Source organism: Triticum aestivum, chromosome 2D (genome assembly GCF_018294505.1).
Source record: "Triticum aestivum cultivar Chinese Spring chromosome 2D, IWGSC CS RefSeq v2.1, whole genome shotgun sequence".
NCBI lineage: Eukaryota > Viridiplantae > Streptophyta > Magnoliopsida > Poales > Poaceae > Triticum > Triticum aestivum.
The window spans coordinates 6,787,407-6,810,525 of record NC_057799.1 but is presented as its reverse complement, the minus strand read 5'-3'; the positions used below and the strand labels follow the sequence as shown (position 1 = coordinate 6,810,525).

At 46.7% G+C, this 23,119-nt stretch overlaps 2 protein-coding genes and 1 long non-coding RNA gene across 3 annotated transcripts; all 3 read right to left on the bottom strand.

Moving 5' to 3' along the window:
* Positions 1-974: 974 nt before the first annotated feature.
* On the bottom strand, positions 975-4,630 carry LOC123050991 (probable LRR receptor-like serine/threonine-protein kinase At3g47570). The gene is made up of 2 exons (XM_044473716.1): positions 1,727-4,630; positions 975-1,574 (listed from the first exon to the last, which is right to left on the bottom strand). Exons 1-2 carry the CDS (start codon positions 4,446-4,448, stop codon positions 1,189-1,191), a joined length of 3,108 nt encoding a protein of 1,035 aa, XP_044329651.1. The 5' UTR covers positions 4,449-4,630; the 3' UTR covers positions 975-1,188.
* A 2,308-nt stretch (positions 4,631-6,938) lies between these two features.
* On the bottom strand, positions 6,939-10,639 carry LOC123050990 (receptor kinase-like protein Xa21). Its single transcript, XM_044473715.1, has 2 exons — positions 7,733-10,639; positions 6,939-7,586 (listed from the first exon to the last, which is right to left on the bottom strand). The coding sequence occupies exons 1-2, from the start codon at positions 10,635-10,637 to the stop codon at positions 7,159-7,161; spliced, it is 3,333 nt and encodes a 1,110-aa protein (XP_044329650.1). The 5' UTR covers positions 10,638-10,639; the 3' UTR covers positions 6,939-7,158.
* Positions 10,640-17,373: 6,734 nt separating this feature from the next.
* LOC123050989 (uncharacterized) lies at positions 17,374-18,368 on the bottom strand. The gene is made up of 2 exons (XR_006423882.1): positions 18,206-18,368; positions 17,374-17,799 (listed from the first exon to the last, which is right to left on the bottom strand). It is a non-coding gene; the product is annotated as an uncharacterized lncRNA (long non-coding RNA).
* Positions 18,369-23,119: the final 4,751 nt, after the last annotated feature.

Genomic DNA, 23,119 nt, shown 5'->3' with positions numbered 1-23,119 from the left:
GAAACCTAACACCTTGCGCCGGATTCCACGCGGCCCTCATATCCTTGTAGAAGGCCGAAGGGCTGAAGTTTTTGGTTGTACGAACCCTAGCAAGGGCAAGCGACCGAGCGCTTTCCTGGATCTCAGGGTCGTCCTCATCAATCTCAACATCAGCAAACTCTTCCTCGTTGAGATCCAGTTGATCAAAGAAATCTCCCAGATCCGATCCTGCAGCCGCGGCGGTGCCGCCGCCGTTCGTGGTGGAGTTGGCATCAGAGAGAGACGCCATCCCAGAGTCCTGGACCCGTCACGCGATCGCCAAGGGGATTGACGACTACGGATGTGGGTTGCAGCAGTCGGGGAAGGGTATAGGCGGTTGGAACTCAGAGGCGATCGGAATCGCCTAAGAGGAGAGAAACCCTAGCCGCCTCGGGCGTAGGGGAAAAGCTCGTTTGCTTTAGATGTTCTTGTTAGTGTAATAACAAGCGTGCTTGACAATTTTGATGCGAAACGGGATGAAGGTGCTTGTTGGTGAAAAAATAAAAATAAGTGTAACATTTGAAGGTAACATTTGTTATTTGACTTTTTTTTTTGCACAGATCAAAATACTTAAGATTTCTTCCTAAAAATTTACACGTAGCATTTTGGTGTGACAATGAACACATCTGTTTTTTCTAAAATTTGTTTTGACATTTGCAAAAAAACATTTTTGGTGGGCACAAGCATATGCTCCCAAGAGCCGAATTGAATATCTGTTATTCATTTGTAATCACAAAACTTTTTGTCTAGGTCACAAAATGATCACAAATTTTGATGAAAATTTACAAGTTCGTGGCGAGAGGTGAACTGGAAAAAATGAGTTTTATAGTTCCAACTGTATTTGCCATTTAATATTTGTTTATGTGGGGATCTGACAGGTGCGTACAATGTGTTTTTGTTCTGTAGTCTTCTAGTTTTTCCAGCAAAGAAAATATCAAAACAATTCCCAGTAGAAACCCATCGCTCTTTATTGATGTATGAAAAGATTATCAGAAGATCTTGGTGAGACATTGGGAGCGTATGTAACCAAATTATTACAGTGAGCCAAACATATTGGCTTACAGAAAAGGAAAAAAGATAGCAACATGTTGTCATGCTGTGGTCGAAGCAACGATCTTCATCTTCATCTTCGTCGAGTGTCTTTGCCTTCATTATGTAGGGTCATTGCCTTCAGTTGTCAATAGAGAAATATGCCTCTTTTACTTCAGTTACTTCGCCGTAGACATCATGCATCGCTGGGCGATCCTTCGGTGATTCCGCAGAGCATAATAAGCCAAGTCTAAGGAGCCGGAGAGCACATATATCCTTCAGTGCAAATGTGTTGTGCTCTTGCAAGTTTGGGATATGATCGACACGCTGATCTCCCGTCTCTAAAGTAAGACCGGGGTGAAGAATGTCTTGGGTTTGTGAAAGTGATGCATCTACATACTTGTGGAGCGTCAAGCCATCACTGAACTCTTCATTGGTAGGCCGTTTCCGTGTAAGCATTTCCAAAAGAACAATGCCATAGCTGTAGACGTCACCCTCAGTTGAGATTTCACTGCCCATGCCATACTCTGCAATAATGTTTTGAAACAAAAAGTTCTTCAGCGGAGTACAAAAGTGAAACATGCTAGTATTAATAAAAAAACAAACTAGCAACTGATATAGTTAGTCATACTGCATTTCATTAACATTATTTCATAATGGGCTTGTAAAATATACTCACCAGGAGGTATGTACCCAATAGATCCCCTTGGTCCAACTATGCTTGTTGTGCCGCTCTGCCCTCCAGACGAACATCCATGAATTAGCTTTGCCAGACCAAAGTCGCAGACACGTGCAGTATCATCATTGTTGAAAAGTATGTTGCTTGGTTTTAGATCGCAGTGAACAACCGGTGGGATGCACTGGTTATGTAGGTATTCAAGAGCACAAGCAATGTCAACTGATATACAGATCACTGCGCCTAAACTCAAAGCACCACACTGGTGGTTGTGAAGTCGGTCTTCAAGGCTCCCGTTGGCCATATACTCAAAGACTAGAGCCCTGAACTCATTTCCCACTAGGTCATAAGTTGAGCATGCAGTTATCACCTTCACGAGATTCCGATGGCGGATGTGTTGCAAAGCTTTGCACTCAGCAATGAAGCTATGCAATGCACCATGCTGATTGAGCTTGAAGACTTTAACAGCAACCGTACCATCTTCCGCGTCGAACCAACCTTTGTAGACAGTCCCAAATTGCCCGGAGCCGACTACATTGGCTAGAGAAAGACTATCTGTTGCTTTGATTACGTCACCATATGTTATCCTTTTCAACTCCATGTATGAATGGCCAGTTCTCTCACCGGATGTGTATCTCTTTCTCAACCAAAAATTGAACACCCCCAAGATTAAAGCAATTGCGACAAGAGCTGACAGAGCTATCATCATAGGAACAAAAAACTTTTGATTTTTTGTGGATGCCAAAGCAAAGCATCTAGGAAGCTCTCTTAATGCACCATTTGAACAAAGGTGTGGATTTCCTTGGACAAAAATACCACTTGTGTTAGCAAACACTCCACCTATGGGGACTGGTCCTTCCAAGTTGTTGAAGGACATATTCAGATACTGCAACGAGGTGAAGGTCTCGAGGAACTCTGGAATTGTACCAGATAGGTTGTTGTTGGAGAAATCATACATTTGGATGCCTTTCAGGTTTGCTAGCGATTGTGGGATGTTTCCTTGCAGGAGGTTCCCTTCTACACGAAGCGCTTCCAATCGGACACAAGCACCGAGTGTGGACGGTATTCTTCCCGTGAGATTGTTGTGGGAGATGTTCAAGGAACCAAGGTTTATCAAGCTACCCATCTCTACTGGTATGGACATTGCGAGTTGGTTGTGTGATAAATCAAGTAGCCAACTCAACTGATTCAACTTGCCCAACATGTCTCCACTTATGCTTCCACCAAGGGTATTACATGAAAGGTTTAATGCAAGTAAGTTCTCACAGCTGGCTAGACTTGCAGGTATGCTTCCACTCAATCGATTTTCTTGCAAATAGAGCTCTTGCAGCTGGTGTAGGCTTCCAACGGAAGGAGGTATTTCCCCAGAAAAATTGTTCTGTGATAGGCTAAGCACGACAAGATTGCTTAGTTGACCAAGGGTAGAAGGTATAGGCCCACCGAAAAGATTTCTATCAAGATAGAGCATGGCAAGATTAGACAAGTTTCCAATCTCCAAGGGAATGGTGCCAGAGATGTTGTTTGACCGAAGAGTTAGAGCGGTCAAGCTTTTGGGCAGATTCTCTATGGAATTCGGTGGTAAATCTCCTTGAAGGTTGTTTCTACCCAAGTTCAGTTGCTGCAAACGTGTACAATTTGCTAAGGAGGAGAAGAATGCCCAGTCCCCGGCTTCTAGCTGATTTGAGTACAACATTACATGCTTCAAGTTTGGCATGGAGCCAAAAGAAGGAATCACCCCAGTCAAAGAGTTGTTGCCTAGATGGATAATCGTCATGCTGGAGGCATTCTGCAGCGAGGCTGGGATAGCCCCCTCAAAATGATTATTATGCATCATCAGTATTTGGATGTTAGGAAGTGTGTTGCCCATACCAGAAGGTAGTGTTCCTCCAAGATTATTGTTGGACAACCCAAGGTAGTTTAATGAGGACAAATTGTAAATGGAGGGCGGTACTGTCCCTGATAGATTGTTGTAGGAGAGATCAAGGTTTTGTAGGCTTGACAGTTCACCCAAATCAGGAATGGGTCCTTGCAACTGGTTTTGCGCAAGCAAGAGGTATGTAAGGGATGAGAGATTTGCTACCGATGGCGGCACGGCTCCGGTAAGGCTGTTTCCGACTAGACTTAGGTATGTGAGCTTTGACTTCATGAAAGGTGGAATTTCACCGGATAGTCCATTGCTACCCAAGTCTAGAGAAGAAAGGTTGTGAAGCGCACCAAGACTGAGAGGGATGGTGCCGCTGAGCGTGTTCACGCTGAGGTTGAGGTACCTGAGTCCAGAGAGCCGACCAAGTTCCGACGGGATATGGCCGGAGAGCTGGTTGTGAGGCAAGTGTATTCTTACCAGAGAAGTGAGGTTGGAGATGCATGGAGGGATCTCACCGGCGAGTCCTTCCGCCTCCATATCCAAGGCCACCACAAGGGGTGGTTGCCCTGTCCTCCTTGTGCATGTGACCCCGGACCAAGTGCAGAAATCCGGTGAGGCGCTGTTGTTCCACGTAGCCATGGCCTGTGTGTTGCCGCGGAGGCGGGACTTGAGGCAGAGCAGAGCATCTCTGCTGGTGAGGGTGCTACTATAGGCTAGTGTTGCAGCAGATGAGAAGTGGTTCAAAGCTGATGACAGGAGGAGGATGGCTAACAGAGGAGACGCCATGTTGTTGGTGTGTAATGTGGACATCACTGAATTTTCTATTGTGCTTTGGTACTCTGGCCTGGTAGACGTATGCATTGTTGGTTTTATAGACTTGAGCTTGATGCATGCTTGGATTTGGTCAAGGCCAAAAGCTAGCTTACTGCGACTTTACACTCTTCCTCCTTTAAGCCTGTGAGAATTCTTGTTCCATGCTACAACTTTTCCAAGTGCATGCACTTGTTATCCTCGTTCATCCATCCGGCTAGCAACACCCACACCACACGTACACACTCTAGCCTACCCTTTCACAAATGGTTGAGGGGGTCTTATAACATGAACTGTGTGGATAGTGGGAAATTTCCGTGCACATGGTTAGAGTCGTCTGAGACGACCAACGCCTTGGACGTGGTCGAAGTCTTCACCACATGCATAGATTGTCATCACAAGTAATCAACTTAGCCGTGCCACTCTAAACTACACGGAAATTTCCGGCGCGCTGAGCACAACAGTCCATTTTCAACGGCCGCCCACCCTTCTTGACAGTTGAATCCACTGCTGCATGTAGACTCTGAAGCAGAGCAATCCCGATCGGGAGCACCATATTCTTTGTGTTTCAGCAACGTGGACAGGACCGGCCTACCATTACCAGCTACTCTCTTCTTTGTAGCTGACTTCTCTCCACTTTGAGTCGTCTATGCCAGCTACAATTGTTCAACAGTCATATGGAGCGCGTGTTCATCCAAATTTCTGCACAAACCCCATTATATAGAGAGAGACCAAGAAGCAGCAGGGTGACAATCAATAGGACAAAGAGAGTGGCGAGCGCAACAGCCTTCGTTTTGCCATATAGATCATGGCTTGGAGGTGCCACATGGACATGGTTCTTCTGCTCGTTATACTGGAGATCATTCTGCTCATTGCGACGGCGCCCCGAGGGCTGGCGGATTCGTGTGCCCGTGGGTTTGGATGTCGTAAGTGCTCTGGCCATGTAGTCTTTTTTTTTTTTATAGTATGGCCTTGTTCTAGTCTTGCAGATCATATGTCGTTTGTTCTACAGATCCATCGTAATATCTAATCAATTAAGTGTTAACATATTATACTCCCACAATTGTTAGTACCCATTGCAAGTCATATGTAAACTGTTCCTGCAGACCAAGGTGATCCTGACTGGCCCGGATGTGTTTGCCGCACAAGACTTTGTACTTGCGGCCGTTAATCAAGACTGTACTTCCCTCAAAAAATATATCAAGATTGTATTTTATATGTTTAGGGCGCTAGCGCCGATCAGATACAAAGTCTAACATTCCCCCCTGTCGAAAGAAGATCTAGTGTCCCCGCAAAGAAAGAAAGAAAGAAGATCTAGTGTGGCTGGTTAAAGTTCATCATGTTTGTTGTACAAAGATCAGCCCGCTGGCATATGTTTGAGTCCTAGATAGAGTTTTGTTTCAGTTTTGAATTCTGTTTAGGGAGGAGTACTCCTGTAAAATGGCTTTTAACAGGTCTAGGTTGCATCGTCTTTTTTTATCACCCGGGCTGCATGTTGTAAGGACCAAACCTGTTAGGTTTTGACTCTCCGTGCTTACCGTGCCTGTCACTGGATTGATTCGCCAGCATACACGATACCAATGAAATACCAACACAAAATTATCCTATTCTATTACAACGCATGATCCAGAATACACAGTCTAATACAAATTGCTTTGCCCAAAGCTAGCTCATCAAAGTAAATAAAGTTAACAATGAAAGTCTCATCCGATGCTAGAGGCGAAATGTGTAGAGTGGAGACTAGCAAACCTACGCACCCTTACTCTTTGTGAAATACACCTACAACATAATACGCTGCAGCCAGAAGGGCTCAATCAGTAGGTGGAGGGAATTTTGGCCTGTGCCACTAGTGAAGTCGGATATTCAACGGCTGCCACTCGAACTTCACGAGTTCGGTCTATGCCACTACCACTTGCGGAAAAATTAGTTACATGCCCTCAGCGCCGTGCCGGCCAGTTGCCGTCTCCTTTGGGTTAGCTTACATTCGGGACCCACCACTTCGTCATATCAGCTGTAGTTGATGTACATGCGTCCCGGAATGCATGATTTATCATTTAGTTTTTTTCTCTATATGTGTGTTGTGTAAAGAGTACTTTTCTGGTGATTTAATACATCATTTTGGTGTGGTTGCAACCTTGGCCTGCAGCAACCGATGATCTCTCATGTATGACCAGGCAACCTGTGTATATGGTAAACTTGAAAGAGGGAAGATTTGTTCACTTACTCCTTTTGCAGTTTACGACATGGTATGATTTGAAACTGCCAGGCTTATGATTATTGTTTCAAGTTTTTCCTTGTTCTGCATGCAGGGGAAAGTAATTTTGGTATCCCATATTCTCCTTTTTCCCGAGTTCCCCAAAAAGTGAAATAATTCATGGTGTAAACTGGGCTATATCTTGTGAAATATGACTTGTTACTTGCACGAAAGAGATAACTATATGGCTGTTCATTTGTATCTTGAAAGTTTTTGTCTGGTTCATAAAATGATCACAAATTTTGATGAAAATTTGCAAGTTCGTGGGGAGAGGTGAACTGGAAAATGAGCTTCACTGTTCCAACTGTATTTTCAATATTTGTACAATGTGTCATTTTCTAGTCTTCTAGTTTTTCGAGCAAAGAAATATAAATTTTCCCTAGTAGAAACCCATCATTATCATGTAAAGGGCTCTTCACCGCAGTGAGCCGAACATATTAGCTCACAGAAAAGGAAAAAAGATACCAACATATTTTCATGCCGTGGTCGAAGCAACAAGCTTCACCTTCATCGACCGCCTTTTTTCCTTAATAATGTAAGGTCATTGCTTCGGTTATCCATGGAGAAAAACACCTCTTTTACTTCAGTGACTTCACTGTAGACATCGTGCATCACTGGGCGATCCTTCGGTGATTCCGCAGAGCATAATAAGCCAAGTTTAAGGAGACGAAGAGCACACATATCCTTCAGCGCAAATGTGTTGCATTCTTGCAAGTTTCGGATTTGATCAGCAAACTGATCTCCCGTCACCAAAGTAAGGCTGGGTTGAAGAATATCTTGGGTTCGTGAAAGTGATGCTTCTACATACTTGCGGAGCGTCAAGCCATCACTGAACTCTTCATTAGTAGGCCGTTTCCGTGTTAGCATTTCCAAAAGAACAATGCCATAGCTGTAAATGTCTCCCTCGGTGGAGATTTCACCGCCCATACCATACTCTGCAACAATGTTTTTTTAAAGAGTTCTTCAGAGGAGCTCATAATGAAACATGCTAGTATTAGTAAAAGCAAACTAGCAATTGATATAGTTACTCATACTAGATTTTGCAACGTCATTTCAGAATGTGTTCATATAATGTACTCACCAGGAGGTATGTACCCAATAGATCCCCTTGGTCCAACTATGCTTGTTGTGCCACTCTGCCCTCCAGATGAACAACCATGAATTAGCTTTGCCAGACCAAAGTCGCAGAGACGTGCAGTATCGTCATTGTCGAAAAGTATGTTGCTTGGTTTCAGATCGCAGTGAACAACTGGTGGGATGCACTGATTATGTAGGTATTCAAGAGCACAAGCAATGTCAACTGATATGCACATCACTGCGCCTAAACTCAAACCACCACACTGGTGGTTATGGAGTCGGTTTTCAAGGCTTCCATTACCCATATACTCAAATACTAGAGCCCTGAACTCATTTCCCACTGGGTCATAAGTTGAGCACGCGGTTATCACCTTCACGAGATTCCGGTGGCGGATGTGTTGCAATGCTTTGCACTCAGCAACGAAGCTATGCAATGCGCCATGCTGATTGAGCTTGAAGACTTTAACAGCAACTGTACCATCTTGTGCATCGAACCAGCCTTTGTAGACAGTCCCAAATTGCCCGGAGCCGACTACATTGACTAGGGAAAAATTATCCGTTGCATTGTTAACATCACTATATGTTATCCTTTTCAGCTCCATGTATGAATGGACAATGTTCTCATTGGATTTGTACCCCCTCTTCAACCAGAAAATGAACATCCCCAAGATCAAAGCCAGTGCAGCAAGGCCTGATAGGGCTATCAACACTGGGATGACAAACTTGTGTTCTTTTGTGGGTACCGAAGCAAAGCATCTAGGAAGCTCTTGTACCGCAAAATTTGCACAAAGGTGTGGATTTCCTTGGACAAAAACACCACTTGTGTTAGAAAACACTCCACTAGTGGGAATTGGTCCTTCCAAGTCGTTGAAGGACATATTCAGATACTGCAACGTGGTGAAGGTCCCGAGGAACTCCGGTATTGTACCAGATAGATTGTTGTGGGAGAAATCTAACACTTGGATGGCTTTGAGGCCTGCTAGTGATTGTGGAATGCTTCCTTGCAGGAGGTTCCCTTCTAAACGAAGCGATTCCAACTGGACACAGTTGCCAAGTGTGGACGGGATTATGCCTGTAATATTGTTGTGAGAGATGTTCAAGGATCCAAGGTTTATCAAGCTACCCATCTCTAGTGGTAAGGACATTGCGAGTTGATTGTGTGATAAATCAAGTAGCCAGCTCAGTTGGTTCAAGCTGCCCAACACGTGTCCACTTATGCTTCCACCAAGAGTATTACATGAAAGGTTTAATGCAACCAAGTTCTGACAGCTAGCTAGACTTTCAGGTATGCTTCCACTCAACCGATTTTCTTGCAAATAAAGCTCTTCCAGTTGATGTAGATCCCCAATGGAAGGGGGTATCTCTCCTGAAAATTTGTTTTTTGACAGGCTAAGTTGAACTAGATTGCGTAGCTGACCAAGGGTGAAAGGTATAGGCCCCATGAAAAGATTAGTATCAAGATAGAGCATGGAAAGACTAGAAAGGTTTCCAATCTCCAATGGGATGGTGCCAGAGATGTTGTTTGACCGAAGAGTTAGAGCGGTCAAGCTTTTGGGGAGATTTGCTATGGAATTTGCTGGCAAATCCCCACTCAAGTTGTTTTCACCGACGTTCAGTTTCAGCAGTTGGGTACAATTCGCCAAAGAGGAGAAGAATGTCCAGTCTCCAGCCTCTAGATGATTTGAGTACAACATTACGTACTCCAAATTTTTCATGGAGCTGAAAGAAGGAACCACACCAGTGAGAGAGTTGTTGGCCATATGGATATACATCATACCGGAGACATTTTGTAGTGAAGCAGGGATGTCTCCCACAAAATGATTATCAGCCATGCTCAGTGTTTGGAGGTTAGGAAGTGTGATACCCATATCAGAAGGCAGCGTTCCTCCAAGATTGTTGCTGGCTAGCGTAAGATAATTCAATGAAGACATATTGTAAATGGAGGGTGGTACTACTCCTGACAGACTGTTATACGAGAGACCAAGGATTTGTAGGCCAGCAAGCTTACCCAAATCAGGAATGGGTCCTTGCAACTGGTTGTGCGAGAGGTCGAGCGAGGTAAGGGACGAGAGGTTTGCTACCGACGACGGCACCACTCCGGAAAGACTGTTTTGGGAGAGGTCTATGTAGGTGAGTTTTGAAGGGAACATGATGAAATGTGGAATTGCACCGGAAAGATTGTTGTGCCAAAGGTGTATCTCCGTGATGGTTGAGGAGTTGAAAAGGGACGCAGGGATTACCCCTTCAATGCTGTTGTTGTCAAGTGAAAGGTAACGAAGCGAGGAACTATTCGCCAGCGACGGTGGGATTTCTCCGTCAAGAAGATTGTCGGAGAGACTGATGTGCTCTAGAGCCGGCGAGCTCCCTAGCAGCGGCGGAATCACGCCGGAAAGCCCGTTGCCGCCCAGGTCTAGAGAAGAAAGGTTGTGAAGCACGCCGAAAGTGAACGGGATGGTGCCGTTCAGCGCGTTGAAGCTGAGGTTGAGGTACCGGAGTCCGGAGAGCCGGCCAAGCTCCGGCGGGATATGACCGGAGAGCCGGTTGTTGGGCAAGTGGATCCTTACCAGAGAAGTGAGGTTGGCGATGCAGGGAGGGATCTCACCGGCGAGGCCCTCGGCCTCCATATCCAGGGCCACGACGAGTGGTGGTTGCCTTGGCCTGCTCCTGGTGCATGCGACCCCGTGCCAGGTGCAGAAATCTGGTGCGGTGGTGTGGTTCCATGTGGCCATGGCTGTGGTGGCACCGTGGAGGCGGGACTTGAGGCAGAGCAGAGCATCTCTGCTCGTGTCCGTGGTGCCATCAGCCGGCGCTGCCGCACATGACAAGGGGTACAAAGCTGATGACACGAGGAGGAGTATGGCTAAAAGCAGAGGAGAAACCATGTTGTTGGTATGTAACGCGGTGGACATGAACGAATTTCCAACTGTCGTGCTGCCTTTGCTACTCAGGGGTGCTTTAATAGAGTACGTTGATCCTTATTGACGTTAAGAGTCAACCAATGGCGGCCTTCAAGTTGTACGTTGATCCTCATATTGCGTTCTCTTTCATCCACTCGTTTTCTTGTGCAGGAAAGTGGGCGTCACATCCTCCACGTCTGAGTCATGGAGTCATAGTCGCCGGCGGCATAGATCGTTATCTCTGAGAATCGAATCGAGTGCGCGCGCCACATGAGGCCACTGCTGTTAATTAGTAGTACGTGCGCCGTATAAGCTCCGCGTTGAGCCGCACACTATACTTGACTTGAGCGACCATGCATGCCTCTGGATTCTTCGAGCTTTGCTGTCGCCAAGAAGACTACCATATGCGCGGGAGTCTTTAAAGTTGGGCGCCTGTCTAGTCGGCTTGTCTCCACTCTCAGTCAAGTCGAGCGTGTGTATGCCATTGCCGTCGACTTGTCCACTTTCAGTCAAGTAGAGCGTGTCTCCCTCCATGCCTTGCAAGTTGCCAGTATATGCACACCGAACACACTGCGCGGACGACAGTTCATGCACAACCTCCCAACGATACCTCCTCCCCAACTACGCTCCCGCATGCATGCATGCTTGATGTTCGCGCTGCCACGCAAGAATCGTGCACACATCGGCCACACGCTCATTGATCGTGTGTATATCCTCGCTCTGTGCACACTGCCATATTTCTTAAGTTCAGAGTAAAACATTTAGTACATCTCGAACAAAGTACCAAGCAAAAAGAGCACAAAGCAGAGATCGAAACAAACAGGCACTGACTACACAATCACTTAATCACACACTCCCTCCGTCGCATAATATAAGATGTTATTATAGCGGATGTGTGAGTATATCGGTTCCCTTGTAATAACAGAAAATACACAGGAGCTCATGGGTGCTCCACACCACTGTACGAATATTAAATGTAAAAAATACAAAAAAAAAGTCTGAAATTTAGGGTTAGCAAACCTGGGTTCCCAATATACTTCTATGTGAAGTTTCCTGAAAAAATACCAGGAAAACGTAAATACCTTCCGAACAAAAGTCCATCCAAACAGTTTTTTCTATACATAGGATTTCTTTGTTTTTTTGCCACGAATACGTTTCCTGGTAATTTTCACAAAATTTCACACGAAAGTAGATCGCACACCCAAGTTTGATATCACAAATTCTTACATGGTCGGCCCTACTTTCTGTGAATAGTAGTAGATCCACGGACTTTGGGTGCAAAGCACAAATACCGGCACTTATTTGTGTCTCCTCAACTAGTTACCCATCATATTCGCCATGCTAGTCAAGGTGGCGGTTCAAAGGTACATGTATCGTTTGCTACACCAATGCTGCAACATACACGCTTGAAACAAATTATAAATATCTTTATTTTCAAGTGAACTTGTAATTTTCAGATAGATTTATTTCAAAAGGATGGACACGTGTTAATCGATTTAACGATGGAACCACCAGAGATTGTTAACTTCCACTGAAACGAGTCACCAAAAACTGATAGGTTGACTCGAGTTAATCGATTTAACGATGAAACCACAAGAGATTGTTAACTTCCACTGAAATGAGTCATCATCAACTGATAGATTGACCGTCATCAACCTCTTGACAAAATGAATCTACTTCGTCGACCTATTTGAAAGAACGAACACCAAAATTGAATAGTCAACGGTGTGGTCCCTAACACCGATGCAATGGTCAGATACTTATGTTGTGCGACATTATAGAGGTTTGGGAATTGAATGCCTAACGGCTATTACCCAGGTAGGATGGGCAACTCTCAAAAACCATTCCTGTAAGGGCTTCCATTGCGACGACAAAGAGTAAGGGGAAGATTGCGCCCCCTTGCCTCAAACCTTCCCGCATGAGAGATCTTTCTACCAAGAACACCATTGACCACCACTTTCGAGCTTGCCGTGGAAAGCAAGATTGCAATTCATCTAAGCCACGCGTGAGCGAGCCCCTCACTACAAAATAGATGACTTTTAGCGACGGTTCACTTGTGTCACGTAAAACCGGTTTTGTTTACCGAAAATATGCTTGTAATGATTTTGGCCATCACCCCATTCATCACCGAAGCACTGTCACGAAAAAACCCGATTGTTCCACTTTTTTCTCTAATCTAAGATCGTATCTTAAGTGACAAACACAATTTTGTCACGGATGTCGATTTTCGGTGATTGTCGGTGTCAAAACCGGCAGACCTCGGGGTAGGGGGTCCCGAGCTGCGGATCTAGGATCGATGGGGAACAAGGGATGACGAACACAATGTTTATCCAGGTTCGGGCCCTCTCGAAGAGGTAAAACCCTACACCCTGCTTGATTTGTATTAGATGTGTAATATGGTTTGCAGAGTAGATCTACCTCGAGATCAATATGAGCTAAACCCTAAAGAGGTGAGGTGATGAATGTAGCTCTAGCCCTAAAGACTAAAAACCCTTGGTTTATATAGACAACGGTAGGGTTAGGGTTACCGAAGATAGATTACAATAAGGGTAAAAGAGATCCTGCGCCTTCTTGACCTGGAGGGCACACCACAGCTTCATAGATCTCCTGTCCGTATACGGCTCCACCAGTCCGGCCCATGTACAATGGGCCGTCGCCCCAAGGACCACTTAGTTCATGACTCCCTCAGTGACGACCAAGATTGTTCACCTTTGATCAGCCCATTTGTCACCAAAGATCATTTTTGGTGACCGTAATATGTCACTAGTAATCGGTTTGTCACTTTGATAGTCAATGATTCTGACAAACGGGTAGCAGATGCTGATGTGGTAGCTTCCCTGTTGGCCCGACATTGACTTTTCGCCGATGGTGTCCGTTAGTAATAAATAGAGTGTCAGGCTTCACCAGTCAATGGTGCTGGCGTATGGGCCGAGTACATCCTCACATGGATAGCTTTTATCTTTATTGAGTTAGCTTTGATGCCTTGTTGGGAGACGATGAAGCTGAGGAGCTGTCCCGAAGGAACCCCCAAAACACACATTGAACCAACGTAGATTAGAGAATGTTTGTTCAAGGTCGGAGAGCAGGTTGGCTTCGCTTGTTGTTTTGATGACGATGTTGTCGACGTAAGCTTCAACGTTGATGCCGATCTGGTCGTGGATGCATTCTTGCATCATATGTTCATATGTGGCGCCCATGTTCCTGAGCCCGAATGGCATTGTGATGTACAACAATGGCCTCAAAGGTGTGATGAAAGATGTTTTCTCCAACTCGTACTCCTTCATCCGGATCTGATGGTAATCGGAGTAGGCGTCCAAGAAACAGAATCATCCGCAGCCCGTGGTGGAGTTGATACGGGGCAGCGGGAATGGACCTTTCAGGAAACCATGTTGATGTCAGTGTAGTCGACACACATGCACCATGAGATGATCTTTTTATGGACTATGATGGGGTTCGCCAACCACTTGGGGTGAGCAACCACCCTAATGAACCTTGCAATGAGGAGCTGGCCGATTTCTTTTTCGATTGCTCGACGCTTTTTTGTGGCAAAGTTTCCGTGGGATTGCTTGACCGACTCATGACCTATTGGATGCCTAGGTTGTGCTCAGCAATGAGTGTAGGAACCTCGGGCATGTTAGCGGGCTTCCAAGTGAATATGTCCGAATTGTTCATAAGGAATTGTAGGATGATGACCTCCTCTTCTCGGTAGATGTCTCCTCCAATGATCATCGTCTTTGTCGGGTCTTCTGCCTGCACTTGGAATTTCGTTTTCTCTTTGACGGGCTAGAAAGCCGGTCCAGAGTTGGTCTAGCGGGACAATGTTGTGATGGATGGGTCGAAGGATCTCTTGATCTCCTCGAGTTCTGTGGAGGCTAGTGCGGCCTCTACAAGCTCTACATTGGTGACCTCCACTTCGAGCGCCCTCTCGGCACTACCTTGTGCGGAAATGATGCCATTTGGTCCTGGTATCTTCACGCATATGAGGGTAGCAACACGAACTTGACATAAGTGGGCCTACCGAGGATAGTGATGTAGCCCGTGTGAAACGACGAAACCTCAAAGAACATTGTATCTAAGCGCAAGTTTTCCTTGTCTCCCAAGATAACTTCCAGGTAGATTTGTCCCAGGGGTTGCACCTTCATGCCCGACACAAACTTGTGGAAGTTGGTGGGCGTGGGGCTTAGGAATGACTTGGAGAATCACATCTTTGACATGGTGTTCGGGAAGATGATGTTGACCCCGCTGCCATCGTCCATAAGGGCTTGCTGAAGGCAGAAGTCGCCAATGATTGGGTCGAGCACCAGGGCAGATTTCCCTAGATGTGGGATGTAGTCTAGTGATTGGCACGTTCGAAGGCGATGGTGGAGTCCGGCCACTCTAGGTATTCCATGTGAGCCGGTGCAGTTGCATAAACTGCACGTCGTGCGAGCTTCTAGGCTCGCCATGTATTGGTAGCGTGGAAGATCATGTGCACACCTTGCGGTCGGGAAGGGTGGTGGGTTGACGAAGATCTAGCCGCTTTGGAGTTGTCTAGGGTCGGCGCTGCCTCCCGTGTCAAGGGCGATGTAGGGACACGGGGGCATAGAGTGTCCCCATGTTGGTTGAAGATGAACGCGACACTTCCTAAGTACATGGTGTTGATGGGAGAGGGCAGTGTGCCATATAGAGTAGCCTACTCCCATCGGTGACAAACTTGAAGGAGCTGAAAACAAAATTTTAGCCTGGCAGGAAGTCGTCGGGCATGACTAGATATCCAATCTGGGCCTAGTATGCGTTTGACGCAACCCGTGATTGGCGTGCCAACTTATGGTGCAAAAAACTGTCAGTGCCCTCAGTAGGGTGGAGAGCATAGCCAGAAGTACCAGAGGAGAGTTCCATGGGGTTTTAACCAGGTTCGGTCCCCCATGGTCGAGGTATTACCTCACTCCTACATTGTTTTAGATTGATGTGGGAGCACCTCATGCGTGGGCGTTACCAGTGGAGGATGATGAATACTAACGAGGCATATGTAATGGAACAGATGCCTCAAACTACCCCTAGCATGGCCTTATAAAGGGGGTGAGAGCTAGTGTTTACAGGGTTCCTAACCGACCTTCCCGCGAGGGCATCTTGGCTTGTACAACAAGATCATGCTCTATCTTCAAGGAAGGCCCCTGGACCCATCATTGTGATTAGGTAAATGTCAAGCATCTGGGCCTTGAGGCCGGCCTAGTCTAGGCCTTCCCGATTGATGGGCCACCCCCCATAAAATATATCGTTAGCAGCTGCATGCACCGTTCTGCAAGTAGAATCAGGGCCAGTGAGCTGTGGCGGTGGACTCGGTCTGACGGTTTGCGCTACAGGCTTGGTTCACGATAGCGGCACATCGTTGGTCCTCGGGGTCCGGGTGTTGGTGCGGCGGCGATCTAGGTTCCACCCACATCTGCCATCTAGTGTCACTTGGCGACATAGGCTGGCATGTGGCATCGGCATGGATCCATCATGGATCCTACGAGGCGACACTACTCGGGGCACCCATGGCGGTGATGGGGTTGTGCGACTGCTTGGTTTAGTAGCGGTGCGATCCGCGTCAACGGTGTTTGTGTATGCCCTAGTGTGGGCTAGCTTCGATGGGTGGCGTAATCTGGTCCATTGTGGTGAACGATGGCCGGTGGCGTGCGTGTATAGAGGGCCAACTTGGTCCGCGCACGTGCAAGCCTTGGCCTTGTGATCTCCTTGCATACTGCTCAGTTTGGGCATTAGTCCGAGCTGGGATCCCGTGACGTTAGTATGCAATCGGTCACATCGGCGCTGATGGCCACGGGCGTGACGGCACCGTGCGAGCTAGCCTAGGCTTGCTTGATGACGGGGTTCGTTAGGCACTGGGTTCCGCACCCTAATACCAGAACTAGCTGGGGAAGGAGGCGTGTATGCTTCCTTCCGTGGAGGCATTGACCCAGACCTGATGGATGTTGCCGGTCTAGGAGTGGAAGGAGATGCCTTATGCTCTTTCTGCCATAGTGGGTGCATTACAATGTGGACTGATGGCGGTGTCTCGGGACATGAATGCCGGGGCGGTGGCCTCGAATGACAGTCCACATGGTTGTCTCTTCGGTGAGGGGTGTGGCAACGGGTGGCTCGAAATCGCTCTCTATCATTGGTAGTTGCGATGCCCAGATGTGGATCTAGAGGGCTTCTACTTGTCGTGGTGGTACTAGGTGCTTCTTGGTGATACGGGTGAGCTGTCGAGCGAAAGCTTCGTGCTTTGGTGCCGAAGGCGGCGATGCCTGTGGGTGCCGCTTTCCTATTTCCTATTGAGGACATGATTGTGGTTCTCCTCTCTGTGCTATCTTCTGGGAGAAGACCCTTGTTCATTTCAGACCCGGCAGTGGTGACGCTTTCCGTTGTTCCTCGTCCTGAGGGCGTTTGGAGGTTTGGTGTCCCAGGTCATGTCGTCGTGTTGTGTTCAGGCCTTCCAGTGTTATCTTTCGGCAACGTAGCCGCATATGTCTATGTTGCACGGTTATCTCAGGATCTACTTTGTAAGAGGGCTTCATCACTACCTTGTATCATTTGACTGTGTACCTTGGTGTGTGCTAAGAGCCTGCTTCGAGAATTTAGTGAATCTGAGCCTCTTTCAATGTTGATATCATTGGTGTAGGATTGATTACCACACTGACCGTGTGGTAATTGGAGCCTCTTTTACATTTCCCATTTATACAAGGAGCCTGGTCACACATGTGAGATCATCGTTTGCTGCAGGGCAACGTTTCATGCACAACGAAATGATGTATCAAATTGCCAGGCAAGTAGACTTTACACAGCACAAAAACATAGCAACGACATAAAGGATGCAAATTGGAAAACGATGAAGCACATGCTCCTGGATGGCTTACAATGTTGCTATCGCACCAAGGAGCATTCTTATTATAGGTTTGAATAAGTCGCCAGGAATCGAAGATGTAGGCGAGCGGTGCGGTGTGGCTGCGGAGAAGGCACGCCACTACTAGTCCTCTTATCATGCTCTAATGAGGAGTGTGTGTGAGAGAGAGTCCCTTATATGTTGGTCTCATTTCTCCTTCACTCCATATGTGTCTTTTGAGGAATGAAAATTAAATGGGGCAAAACCCCATATACTTTCAACAATGACGACAAGGAGGTCTGTAGCAAGGGGGGCAGTTGGGGTTGTCACTATCTGCAAGAACAAATTATGAGATGCAAATTCTGGAAACACAAGACAGAGGGAAGCTATAATTAGTCTTTAATTATTTCACTGCCAATTTTTGGTCTGACTAGCCATATATTTTACATATTGTTTTGTGGGTTTACCAAAAGCGGGGGAGAATTTTGTCGAGAATCATCTTCGTTTGGAGCCACAAGCTTTCCGGCCATTTAATCCTCCAATCAATATTACTAACATTTGAATAATGCATGAGAAAGAGAACATGTAACAGTAACTTGAACTTCTATCCATTTTCTTGATATATCAATTGTCAAGCCCTTTTTAAATTTTTTGTTATCTTTGATTTCAGAAGGAGTACTAGGTATTTTGTAATAAATCTGTGGTCGGATCTGCAACAATGAAAGGCCAAAGTACTTACTGTTTCTCTGTGTCACACTCGGACCCGCCAGCCCTCCAGAAGGCATGGTAATGAGCAGAACGATCTCCAGTATAAGGAGCAGAAGAAACATTTTCATGTGGCACCTCGAAGCCATGGTAAACTGAAGGCTGTTGCACACACCACTCTCTTTCTCTTTGTATTGTCACCCTGCTGCTTCGTCTCTCTCTATATAAAGGATTTATCACCCTGTTGAACGCACCCACAACTTGGCTTTTGGTTCATTGGATGGTTGTTGCTGGCAGCTGGCATGGACGCAGACACGCTCTACTTGCCCTTTCAATTGGCAGCTTTGCTTGACTTTTGAAAGTGGAGACAGGCCGAACTTCACTGCTTCGAGCAGTAGACATGCACCACGAGAGTGGTTAAGGAGTCGCTGCACCTCATCATTCTATTGCAGACGTTGAAGAATCATTGTGCTGCCGACAGGGATTATGTGAGACCTCCTGTACGCTTGAAATACCATGTACGCTCCGGGTATTCCAGAACAAAAAACATGGAGAAAAATAAAAATGGAATACATACAAGAGATACTAGATGATATCCCGCGTGTTGACGCGGAGGTGGATGTATAGTTTGTAAATATTGTGCAGAATACTAATTCGGTCGTTACGATTTAAACCAAGTGAGAAATTTCTGCATAAGAAAAAAGCTTAACATAAAAAGTTAATAATGTCACAATTAAATGCATTGTGATTTAAAACCCACTTAAAATGCACTAATGCATGTTGCATGGTAGAAGATTCTCCGGCGTAGATCAGATGGACGCTAGTGAATCAAGCTAGTAACCTAAATCCAATGACTATAATTTTTAAGATGGTGTGGAATCACACATGTTAAGACAATTAGAAGTAGGGGATTACTCTTTTGTGTATACAGGATATAGGATAAGAAGATTTGACTTCACATGAAAACACAACTTTGAAAACGGAATATTCAATATGTCACCTTCTTAAGGAGGAAGAAGAAGGCTTTAAATAGGTTCCCCAAAACTCGAACTGTTATGCCCAGATTATGTGCACCCCGGAGGCTTGGTGCTGCCATGAAGGTTCCAGGCTAACTGCGGATGGGCAGGCTGTAGGGTCAACTGAAACATTTCAACCTAGGTTGTCACCCTTTTGGTAAGCCCGACGGCTGGCCAGAGGTTCTCCGGAGACTGCTGGGCATGAAGGTTTCGGGCACCCACTAAAGGAATTTTTTTTAATTTTTTTCCTGATTTTTAAATTTCTAAATTATTTGACAATTTAATCTCTAATCACCCCTCATCACTGCTCAATTTAATCTATAATCTCTATTCTCTAATCATCCCTCATCATTCCAAATCGTCTAACTTCCCGGCCGGTCACCCATGCTGTCACTACTCCAGCCTGAGCACGCTTAACTTCCGAGTTCGATTCCCCCTATTTTCCAAGTCGGCACTTGTTGTTTTCCTGACAATAGTAAGATGTCAATCCTATTAACCCTCAGGAGTTTAGCTTGAGCATGAAGTCACACGTTTCACTGTTTGAGTTTGAAACTATTATTCTAAAAAAAATATTTAGTAACACTAATATTTCTTGAATAAGTAGTTTGACCATAATTGACCACAGTTTGACCAGATTTGACCAAAATTCAAAAAAACTGAAATAATTATTTAGTAACACTAATATTCTTGAATAATTATGTAGTAACACTAATACTTCTTGAATAAGTAGTTTGACTAGATTTAACCAAAATTCAAAAAAACTGAAATTTGAGCATAACTTGTTTTTCTTTTAGAATTTGAGGATTCTAAAAATTTGCAAAACGGCCTACGGCGTCAAAATCGGATGCGGATTTTCGTGCTGAACATTTTGATATATTATACTTTTTTCGACATCGTATGCAAAAGATATAGTCGTTTTACTTTTTCATAACACTTTTTTGCAAAACATGTCCAAATTTAAGTTTTTAAATTTTGCTAACTAGTACATGTAGTAACATAACTACATCCCGAAGGATTTTAATTTTTTTAGTTCTTATCATTTTCTTTTGTTTTTTTGAAAACTGAAATGGCGATACGGACGCGCGGGGGGTAGAGTTTGAACCCCTTTAGTCCCGGTTTGAGACACGAATCGGGACTAAAGGGCATCGCACCCTTTAGTCCCGGTTCGTGTCTCAAATCGGGACTAAAGGTCCCATTTGAACCGAGACTAATGCCTTCCCGATGCCCTAGCCGCTCGAACCGGGACCAATGCTCACATTAGTCCCGGTTTGTAATACAACCAGGACTAAAGGGTGCATTGAGCTTGGACCAAAGCCATGTTTTCTACTAGTGATGTAGGAACCTCAGGCATGTTAGCAGGCTTCCAAGAGAATATGTCAGAATTGTTCATAAGGAATTGTAGGAGGACGACCTCCTCTTCCCGGCACAGGTCTCCTCCCATGATCATCGTCTTTCTCATGTCTTCTGGCTGCACTTGGAATTTCTTGTCTCTTTAACCGGTTGGAAAGCCGGTCTAGAGTTGGTCTTGCGGGACAGTGTTGTGATGGATGGGTCGAAGGACCTCTTGATCTTCTCGAGTTCCACGGAAGCTAGTGCGGCCTCTGCAAGCTCTACATTGGTGACCTCCACTTCGAGCGCCCTCTCGGCACTATCGTGTATGGTGATGATGCCATTTAGTCCTGACATCTTCACGCGTATGAGGGTAGCAACATGAACTTGACATAAGCGGGCCTACCAAGTATAGCGATGTAGCCCGTGCGAAACAGCATAACCTCAAAGCACATTGTCTCCCAGCATAAGTTTTCCTCAGCTCCCAAGATCACTTCCAGGTAGATTTGTCCTAGGGGTTGCACCTTCATGCCTGGCACAAACCCGTGGAAGCCGGTGGGCGTGGGTCTCAGGAGTGATTTGGACATTCCCTCCACCGCCTATAAAGGCTTGCAGAAGGTAGAAGTCGCCAAGGATCGGGTCGAGCACCAGGGAAGATTTCCCTAGATGTGGGATGTAGTCCGGTGATTGGCACGTTCGAAAACGATGGTGGAGTCCGACCACTCTATGTATTCCATGTGAGTCGGTGCATTTGCATAAACTGCACGTCTCGCGAGCTTCTAGGCTCGCCATGTATTGGTAGCATGGAAGATCATGTGCACTCCTTGCGGTCGGGAAGGCTGGTGAGTTGATGAAGATCTAGCCGCTTTGGAGTTGTCTAGGGTCGGCGCTGCCAACCGTGTCAAGGGCGATGGAGGGACACAGAGGCACACAGTGTCCCGTGTTGGTTGAAGAGGAACATGAGGCTTCCTAAGTGCATGGTGCTGATGGGAGAGGGTGGCGTGCCATCATAGAGCAGCCCACTCCCATCGGTGATGAACATCAAGGAGACCAAGACGAAAGTTTGTCCTGGCATGAAATCGTCGGGCATGACTACATATCCAATCTGGGCCCAGTCTGTGTTTGACGCAGCCCCTAATTGGTGCGCCAACTTAGGGTGCGGAAAACTGTCAGTGCCCTCAATAGGGTGGAGAGCATAGCCGGAGTACCAGAGGAGAGTTCCCAAGGGGTTTTAACCAGGTTCGGGCCCTCATGGTCTAGGTATTACCTCACTCCTGCTTTGTTTTGGATTGATGTGGGAGCACCTCGTGCGAGGGCGTTACGAGTGGAGGATGATGAATACTACCGAGGTATATGTATAATGGAACAGATGGCTCGAACTACCCCTAGCATGGCCTAAGGGGATGAGAGCTTGGGCTTACAGGGTTCCTAACCGACCTTTCACGAGGGCATTTTGGCTTGTACAACAAGATCATGCAATATCTTCAAGACAGGCTCTGGACACATTGTTGGGATTAGGTCGCAGCCAAGCATCCGGGCCGTGAGGCCAGCCAGTGTGGGCCTTCCGGATCAATGGTCCACCCCCGATATAATGTCCCGTTAGCGGATGCACGCACGGATCGGCAGTCAGTGGCGGGGCCAACGAACAGTGGCGGTGGCCTTGGCCCGACGGGTTGCACTACGCTACAGGCTTGGTTCATGATGGCGGCGCTTCATTGGGCCTATGGTGCGGGTGTTAGTGCGGTGGCGATTTGGGTTCCACCCAGATTTGCCATCCGGTGCCACCTGGCGACACGGGCTGGCTTGTGGCATCGGCGTGGATCCATCGTGGATCCTACGGGGTGACACTGCTCGGGGTACCCATGGCGGTGATGGGGTTGCACAGCTGCTTGGTCGTTTAGCGGTGGTGCGATCCGCATCAATGGCATTTTTGCGTGCCTTGGTGGGGGCTAGCTTCGACTGGTGGCGTAATCTGGTCCGTTGTGGTAGACGACGTCCGGCGGCGGGCGAGTATAGAGGGTCGACTTGGTCTACGCGAGTGCAACCCTTCGCCTTGTGATCTCATTGCATACTGCTCCGTTTTGGCATTAGTCCGAGCTGGGATCTCCTAACGTTACAATGCCATCGGCCACATCGTCGCGGATGGCCACTGGCATGACGACGTGCGAGCTAGCCTAGGCTTGCTCGACGGTGGTGTTCGGTAGGCACTGGGTTTCGGCCCCTAACACCAGAACTAGCTGGGAATGGAGGCGTGGATGCTTCCTTCCGTGGAGGCGTTGACCCAGACCTGATGGACTATGTCGATCTAGGAGTGGAAGGAGATGCCTTATGCTCTTCCTTCCAAAGTGGGTGCGTTACAATGTGGACTGATGGCGGTGTCTCGGGACATGACAGCCAGGGCGGTGGCCTCGAATGACAGTTTGCATGGTTGTCTATCCAGCAGGCTCCATGGCAGTGGCCATGCCTCGTGGTCATCTAGGAGGCGAGGGGTATGGAAGCGGGTGGCTCAAACTCGCTCTCTATCACTGGGAGTTGCAATGCCCAGATGTGGATCTAGAGGGCTTGTAGTAGACGTGGTGGTCCTGGGTGCTTCGTGGTGATAC

What these genes read in the sequence shown, in the direction of transcription:
- LOC123050991 (XM_044473716.1), bottom strand. Translation starts at nt 4,448, where the DNA reads ATGCATACGTCTACCAGGCCAGAGTACCAAAGCACAATAGAAAATTCA. An exon ending in TATTGGGTACATACCTCCTG is followed by an intron (nt 1,575 to 1,726) that starts GTGAGTATATTT and finishes ACATTATTGCAG; the next exon opens with AGTATGGCATGGGCAGTGAA.
- LOC123050990 (XM_044473715.1), bottom strand. Translation starts at nt 10,637, where the DNA reads ATGTCCACCGCGTTACATACCAACAACATGGTTTCTCCTCTGCTTTTA. An exon ending in TATTGGGTACATACCTCCTG is followed by an intron (nt 7,587 to 7,732) that starts GTGAGTACATTA and finishes ACATTGTTGCAG; the next exon opens with AGTATGGTATGGGCGGTGAA.